The sequence below is a fragment of the Lycium ferocissimum genome, chromosome 11 (genome assembly GCF_029784015.1).
Source record: "Lycium ferocissimum isolate CSIRO_LF1 chromosome 11, AGI_CSIRO_Lferr_CH_V1, whole genome shotgun sequence".
In the NCBI taxonomy this organism is placed as follows: Eukaryota; Viridiplantae; Streptophyta; class Magnoliopsida; order Solanales; family Solanaceae; genus Lycium; species Lycium ferocissimum.
In genome coordinates, this window is record NC_081352.1 from 37081169 (window position 1) to 37090100 (window position 8932).

At 34.9% G+C, this 8932-nt stretch overlaps 1 protein-coding gene across 1 annotated transcript; it reads right to left on the reverse strand.

The window, feature by feature from the left end:
* Positions 1-439: 439 nt before the first annotated feature.
* Positions 440-2344, reverse strand: LOC132035800 (transcription factor TCP4-like; the record flags this gene model as incomplete). The annotated part of the gene is made up of 2 exons (XM_059425934.1): positions 440-800; positions 885-2344. A coding segment is annotated over one exon (1428 nt), but the record flags the coding sequence as incomplete, so codon positions are not given.
* Positions 2345-8932: the final 6588 nt, after the last annotated feature.

Below are 8932 nucleotides of genomic sequence, written 5' to 3' on the forward strand. Positions count from 1 at the left end.
TGCATCTCATGATCTATACCATAAAGGCTAAAATAGCCCATATAGGTAACAAAAGTCACTAAGAAGTAGTTTAAGGCTGAAGCTAGCATTCGGATTAGCTCTCTCAAACCCACCCTAATCACTCCTGCTGTTAATAGAAAATGACTTCCCTTTTTAATGCTCCCAAAAATCCTAGCAGTGATAGGGATGTTAAAAAGGCCATGTATTTTCTTTCAATTCCTTTTGAGGGCTTGAGGAAGTTGTTGAAACATGAACTGTTTTATCAGGAAGTAGTAAAGCAACTATCAAACCAAAGAAAGATCTCTCTGTCACCTACATGAAAAACTGACCCTTTTATCTAAACAGCTGAAAACATTCACACTTCTTCAATCCATTCACATTTTTAAAATTGGAAAGACAACAATCAGCCAAGCAAGGAATTAAAGAAACCTCCATCAAATAGTTCCAGATGTGGCATTCAAGACATTAGAATATTTAACAGAACATTACCAATTCTAGCTTGAAAGTCTCCAATTCATGAAATAAAAGCAAATAGCAGCAAAGTGACAAGTCTTGCAAAACACATAACACTCCTAAAGTAGCATTTGAGCTAGAAAAAGCTCAATTACACAAGAACAAAAAGCAAGAACATCGAATAACTAATAATATTGGACCGAATCGAAGAACCTGAAACAATGATCAGGATTCTTTTCAACACGGTGCACGCCATTGAAGCAGACTCGATAATGAACTCTCTCATTCTCCGCTCTTTCACAGCATTACTTCTGTAGTTTCCAGTTTCATTCAAGTAGAGCATATCCCTGCAGATTGAACTCAAATGCAACAATGAACAACATTTCAAGAACATCAAAGTTAAAAAGTTAACCAATTGTTAAAGTGATTACCTGTGTTCGGAAAGAGAGTCTTTGGAGCTAATTCAATGGCGAGAATCAGAGGAAGCATCGGATGGCTTATCGGAAATGCCATCGTGCTGCTCCTCTTCTTCACCTTGGATTCGAGCAGGAATACGAAACCCAGAGAATCCACCTCCTACTTCAGTAGAGGCAAATCCATAGCCAGGAATTGTTGATGGATGATGATACATTGGCAATACAGCTTGATGTTGATGATGATGATGATGATGACTTGGATCAACTTGTTGGTCCATCCATGCTCGAATCGAAGGTGTGTTACTGGACTGAAGGGGTCCCCTCTGTGAAGAAGAAGAAGAAGAAGAAGAAGAAAAAAAATGATTTTGCCCGCCGAATAACTGATGCAACAGCGCTGGGGCCGGTGGTGAATTGAACAAATAGGGTCCACCAGACCCTGTTACTGGTTGTTGTTGATGTATAGACCAGGTTGAACCATCAAACCCTAATGGAGTACTACCTGTAAAATGGGCTTGTTCTTGTTCCCTATTTTGTTGGTGAAGCAAAACAGGATCTTGAAATTGTAAAGAAAGCCTCAAATCTTGATTTTGGCTATTGGTTCTTGACAACAAATTGGGTTCTTGAAAGTTATGGAACTGAATACCTGAAGAGTTGGGTGCAGTAGAAGAATTACCCATTGGGAAAAAAGACTTAATGGTATCAGCAATAGCATCAGATTCCAAAGATGGTGGCAAAAAGCTTGCATTTTTAATTGAAGAAGAAGGACCAGCAACATTATTATTATTATCAAACAAACTAGCAAACTTGTGGTTATCTTCTTGTTGCTTTTGAGTTTGTTCTTGTTCAAGATTAGAAGTACCAACAGTGGGTTTCCAAGCAGGTAGTTCAGCTAATTCATCAATGGCAGGTTTAGCTTTTTTAATAAGCCAATCAACAGCTTTACTTGGCCTGTCATAGCCAAGGCGGTCTTGAACATCATAAAAATCAATAGCAGTATGAGCTGAGAGTCGAACACGACGATCCCTTGGTCCTTTTGCTGTGCAGACCTTGCTGTGCCTGTCTTTGCGCCCTGTTGACCTTACAATGTGTCCACCTTGTACTTCTACTATCTCTCCTACAGTGTTTCTTAGGCCCATTTTTTCTCTGTTTGCATGTTGTTCGATGTCTTGCCCCAGCGAAGATGAAGAAGGGAAATATGAACGTTTTTTTGGTGGTTGGGGTTGTGGTTGTGGTTGTGGGGGTGGAAGAAATTGTTGGGGTGTTTGTTGTGAATAGAGGAGGTGATGGTGATGAAGAAATGTTTGTTGTTCTTGGTTTTCTTGTTCTTCTTGTTTGCTCTCTTGTTCTTGTCTTACATGTTGTCTCAAAGATGAATCTTGATTTTGGTTTTGGTTGGGATGATGATAATGGTGGTGTTGCTGATTCCTTTGAGGATCCAGACTCAGACCCTTTTTGTGCTTTTCTTGTTCCAGCTTTTAATTGATTGCAGTACTTAAATTTACTACTACTGCTTCTTTGTTTCCTCTTTTGTGTTCTTGATGTTCTGTGAAATCTGATATTGCTGAAAGGCTCTGCCATCCAACTTTCCAAATTCCATTACTTCATCAAGAATCATCACAAGGACCTATATATGCCATCACCAGTACTTTGGCCTAACCCATCTTTCTTTCTCTTTTTTCTCACAGCTTTTTATGTTTTACTGCAACTCTCTTAAGGCCAAAACTGCACAACAAAAAAGAGAAGTAGTGCTTTTGCTGAGGGGGAATAAGGGGCAGTTGCAGTGTAATTAAGAGGAGCAAAAGGATACCTTATTTGGGCTATTAGAGACCCTTTGATTCCACTGGCACTGCTGCTGTGGGTAGCAGTGTTTTGTCAGTTAGGAGATTAAAGGTGTCTTTGTAACCTCATCGTCACTGCCATCTCTTTCTCTTTCTCTTTCTCTTTCTCTTTCTCTCTCTGTACTGTACTGTGCAGCTAGCTGCTGCTGCTGCTGCTACCCTTGGGGTATTTTTTTTCACTTTTGTACTGCCCAAAAAGCACATACTATCACTAATCCAAGTACTCTTTTAAACTTTTGCCCTTCGGCCAGAACCAACGTGGTTCAATTTTAACCCCCATAAATTACTTTCATTTCTCCTAAGTTCTTTGGCGTCCACTTGTTTAGCTTATCTGATATTCGAAATTTATTAGTTTAACTAATTTAAATTTATGTCGAGTAAATTTATTATGGAGTAATTATAAGCATTCATCACGAATTGATAAAGTTTTCACTGATTGTCAGTCTGCCGTAACCCTACTCTTGTATCTGACAATATGAGCAAGATTACTTGTTGGAGTAAAATGACCCTTGCCAAGAAATTCTCTTTTCTCCGGACTCAAAGCCTTATTAAGGTAAATAAATGTCAACTACCCACCACATAGGAAATTACAAATTACATTTAATGATTTTGAAAATGGGTGGTCTTGAGCTTTTAACGCCACTATTCCATAAGCAAATCTTCAAAGTACAAAATCAAAACTTATTAAACGTGAAAATTTACCCATTAAGCAAGTGAAGTCAAAAATTCACAATCAATCACATCGAAAGTCATTCTTGTGAATCTCCCATCTTGACTGTGTTTGATGTCCCACTTGTTAATGTTGACCAAAGGCTTTTCTTTCGAAATTCTTTAAGTCCCGTTTGGCCATAAATATTAAAAAATATTTCACTTTTTTTTTAAATTTTGGAGTTGCAGTTGTGTTTGGCCATAATTTTTAAAATTATAGTTTTTGGTGAAATGTAATTGTAAAAAAGTGAAAAAAGTAAAAAAAAATTGAAAAATAATTTTTTTGAGTTTTTGATATTCCAGAATACAACTTCAAATTATATTCGGAAATTTTCATGATCAAATGCTAATTTCGGAAAAAAGTGAAAAAAAATTCGGAAAAAAATGAATAATTTTTATGGCCAAACGGCACCTTAGTTAACATGTTACAAACACTTGGTTACTTATCTCAAATTGACCCTTCCACTTGTTATTGTTGTCCAAAGGCTTTTTCTTGTTATAATAACTTCTTAGTTACAGGTAACAACCATTTGGTTACTCAGCTCAAACCGACTCTTTAAATTTATTTTCTTTTACTGAAAGTGACACCTTACAGCTTTTTTTCTATTTTCTCTAGATCACACCTTTTTTTCTCTCCTCTCTCTCTCTCTCTCTCACTCTCTGTCTTTATTGCTCAACTTAAAAGAAACAAACCCATTTTTCTCTCAAATTGTCCTCTCTCAATCCACTTTTTCCCTCTTCTGCCAGTCTTTTTTATCCGCTTATTTACACTGCATGTCCTTCTGTCTAGTTGCCCTCCACCACTTACCAATAAATTAGGGATGAACGTTCGGTTTTTCAGTTCGATTTTATCAAACTTTAATTTAGCTATTCGATTTCGATTTTTTGAAGGTAAACACTAAATATCGAACCAAGCTAGTTCGGTTCTTCTGGTTTTAGTCTTTTGAAATTCGGTTCGGTTTAGTTTCGGTTTTTTCAATTCGATTTTTTTTATATGATATTAGAAGCGATTCCATTTACACTAATTCATATTCTCAAAAGTAATAAAACATAAAACTAATAAATTGAAATCAAAATCAAACAAATATGATTCACAAGAGCAGAAAACCATAACTATGATAAAGGATTACTAGGTGTTATATACATACAGTAAGAATAACTAAGAAAACACATAAATGACATACATTAATCCTAAAGACCCATCTTAATCACCTTTCTTTGTTAAGGATATTTGATTTTCTCAACTGAAGTGGAAAATTAGGGATACAAAGCCAAAAGAGGGCTTATTACAATTGGGGTGTTTTTGGGCTTAAACTTAATGGGCCTGGACTATTTTAATTTTTTTGGGTAATGTATTAAATTTTGGTGTGCGTTCGGTTCGATTTTATCAAATTTCGGTTCGACTATTTCGGTTTTGATTTTTTGAAGGTGGACACCGAACACCGAACCCAGTTAGTTCAGTTTCGGTTTTTTAAAGTTCAATTGGGTTCGATCCTGTTTTTTAATTTTCGGTATTTATGCCCAACCCTACAATAAATCACTTATCCGTTCCTTATGTGCCTTCAACAATCACTCGTGGTTCATGGACGACCTAAGCATGGGTTTGAATATAAATTGAGTGATATTTAGAAAAAACAATATTTAGATTTAAGCTGAAAAGATGTATTTGAAAGTTGAAGTTATATTTGGATGCATTTCACTTAAACAAATGTTAAAATTTTGAGAAAGAAATGACTGCTTGAAAAACTAGTTCAGGCCAATTTTCTAAACCAACTATTTAAAGAGCAGTCGTAGTATTACTCTTGTAGTCATTGTATTGCTTTTGTAGTTTCTTGCCCTTCGATTTCTGCTATTATTTGTTGTTTTTTGTTCTTTAACTATCGAATTACTTTGTGGCTGTTACTGCTCTTTTTTGTGGTTGTTACTACTCTAGTGCTCTATCATGCTTTTATAGTATGTTGCCATGATTTATTCATTTTCATTATATTCTTTTTCATACAGCTTTGAATTGCTTGTTCTCATGCCAAGGATTTACCGAAAACAACTTCTCTACCTCCCAAAGTAAGGGTAAGGTTTGCGTACACTCTATCTTCAAATCTTACTTTGTGGGATTTCACTGGATATGTTAGGGGTGGGCATGGTATGGTATATACCGATTATCATACTGAAACCGAAATTTTTTTATACCGTGATTTTGGTATTATGGGAGTTGGTACGGTATCTGGTGTCCATTTTTAAAAAGTTTGGTATTCGGTATTTATAAATAATATACCGAAATACCGAATACCATACCAAAGTGTATAGTTACATATACAAGTCATATATATTAGTTTTTTTAATACTAACAAATATATAAACAACTATTAGTACAAAATTAATTGTTTAAAAGTTGAAATTTTGATTAATCTATGTTAATTGAAATGCCCTTTTGTGTAATTGATTTACAAAGGGGATTAATTGTGCTTCTTTTGAATATATTTACATGTGTAAGTTGTTGGTACAATATAATTGAGACGTTTCTTGAATTGCTGAAGTCGTAATTAGCTATTATATAAGTATATGTACGTCGAAGTCGAACAAATTATGGTTACCGATTTACCGTACCGAAAAATACCGAAACCGAACTTAAAAATATCAAACCATACCGAATTAATTTGGTATGGTAATGGTATAGTATTTTTAAAAACTGAAAATGAAAATTACTGTACCGAACTCTTCAAGACCGTACCATGCCCACCCCTAAGATATGTTGTTGTTGTAACTATTCAAAGAGTGAAAAAATTGCTGATATTCAACTAAATAGGTTTATGTCCAAACGGGCCGGCCCTAAGTGTGTGGAAAATGATTCAATCAAATTCCTTTCGTTTAAAAATGGGAAATCTATATGGTGTGGCAAACACTAATAGGTAATTATATTTAGTAGCTACATTTTACTTTAATTACATCTCATCGCTAAATTTTGTATATCAATTACACAATGTAACTATTCTCCTCTTATTTCATTGGATCCATGTTTTTCCCTCAAACACCCTCTCTCTCTCTCTCTCTCTCTCTCTCTCTCTCTCTCTCTCCTCCCTCAACTCTCTCTCCTCTTTCACTCTCTCTTCTCCGTAGGAACCATCGCCATTCATCTTCTCCGGCGAAATCCGATGCTTTCTCTTCACCTTGCTAGCAGCGATGTCGGAGCTCCGCTGTTATCACCACCGATGCATCCCCTCAGATCTGGTTTCTAGCAACGACGTCACTCAGATCTGGTTGCTAGCAACGACGTCATGCCTCCCGTCGCCGCCGTAGCTCCGTCGTGACCACGGCCTCCACATCCTCCAGATCTGGTTGGTGTTGTTGTTGTTGTGGTTCGCCGGAGAAGTAAGCTCCGGCGATGGCTGCTGCTGTTGTTGTTGGTTGTGGTTCTCTCTCTCTCTGTTGTTGGCTATTGTTGTTGTTATTGTGAAATTTCGGCCGATCTAGCCAGAAATCATCGGCAGATCTTGCCGGAGCTAGTGGTTGGTGTTGTTGTATACACGAATACGACGATTGTATTCACTTTTTTTTTTTTTTTTTTTTTTTTTTGTTAAATGTTTAGATTGTATTCATTTTTTTATAGTGTATTTATTAATTTTTTGTATATCTATGCTTTTATGTATTCAGTTTTTGCTCGTTGTATTCATCAATATAGCGAGCTCGTTTATGAATACAAATAGTTATTTCATGAATACAGTGAAAAAGTAGCTACAAATGAATACAGTTGAGTTGAATATATTTGATTTGAATACAACTTTATTACCAAAAAAAAAAAAAAAAGATTTGAATACAACTTAGTTGAATACATCTGACTTGAATACAGCGAAATCTAAACTTGAATACAGCGAAATTTGACTCAGTCAAATTGTGAATACAATCCGAATTTTGAATTCAATTTACTGTAACGCGTATCTACTATGGCTAGGAAATGTAATTAGCTAAAGTGTAGCAATGCCAAATTTTTAACCCTCAAAATGTAGTCATTTTTGTAAGTTTCCCTTTAAAAATTATACTGCACGAAATATTAAATTCCCTTAATAGTTGTGCATAAACTAGTCACTATGTAAGTTTGCATTTTTTGAATCTCCTTACAGAATTTCGATAATTTCACTGCTCATATGTCCATGTCATGATACAATGTGCATGAATTTATAGAATATAAACCAAAAAGAAAAAAAAATGCTGGACAGAAGAAATATACTAAAGTATACTCCCTCCGTCCCATATTATTTGTCCACTTTTTCTTTTACACGCTCTTTAAAAAATCATAAATAAAAGTATATTTGTACTATATTACTCTTATTTCTCACAAATTAATTGCACTCTAATCAATATTGATTACTTTAAAAAATAATTAATGTAAGGGTAAAGTAAGAAAAACTTAATTAATTCTATCTTGATTTTGCAAATGGACAAGTATTTTGGGACGGAGGGAGTATATTTTTTGAGAAACGGATATTTATAATAATGTAGACAACTAATATGAGATAGAGAGAGTATATTTTATGAGGAACGGATATATATATAGAATGTAGACAGCTAGGAGGGAGTATATTTTTTGCAGAACGGATATTTATAGTAATGTAGACAGCTGATATGGGACGGAGGGAGTATATTTTTTGGGGAATAGGTCCATAGGAATTTACAATTAAGGATTAGAGAGGTGGTCTTAGAAAAAGAAAAGACAACAAAAGAAAGTAATAAGAATAGAATAAAGGGAAAAAGAGAGGCATAGATAGTGTCAAAATCTTGGTGAAGGTGAGGCATTACTGTTCCCCATAAATCCATGTCTGCCTAAATGCAGTCACAGTGCCCATAACACTTAACTCAAAACTCTGATTTGGGAGACAATTGCCTCCTCCAAATATCATCTTTTATTCATTTTCAGTACGTTATCGGATTAAATTTGTGATGTTTTTTTACCAATTCCCAGTACAAAAAAGATTGTTTATATTTTATCGTACACTATATTTTGAACCAGTGCATCTTCGTATTGGATAGACAAACATTCCTACAACAATTCAACAATCCACCTTAAGAATTACTACAAGTAATATTTTATATTGATATTTGTCAAAGAACGGATGCATAAAAGATATGAAAAATGCGAAATTGATAATAAAGCAAGTAAGGATAGAGATTTAGAAAAGACTCACGCAATATATTTAAAAGAACTATTGCAAGAAACAGAATCCTATTACTTAGCAATTGAAAGAACCGAATCTATCGGAAGAACCCTCCAGGGGATTACTCTTAATATAATAAGTAATGAGTTTAATCACCAACAATGGATTCATCTTCACAATCCTCAAAAAAGAGTCCATACTTAATATATAAATCATCTAATGATAAATAAAATCTACACTTAACTATTTGTAGTACTTAACTATTAAGGGTTATTACATAAATGGCCTTAACTGATTTGCCAGTCTAATCACATGAGCTCCACACTTCATTTCGGATCTATTAAAGCATTCCAAAACCTCGATAACTACT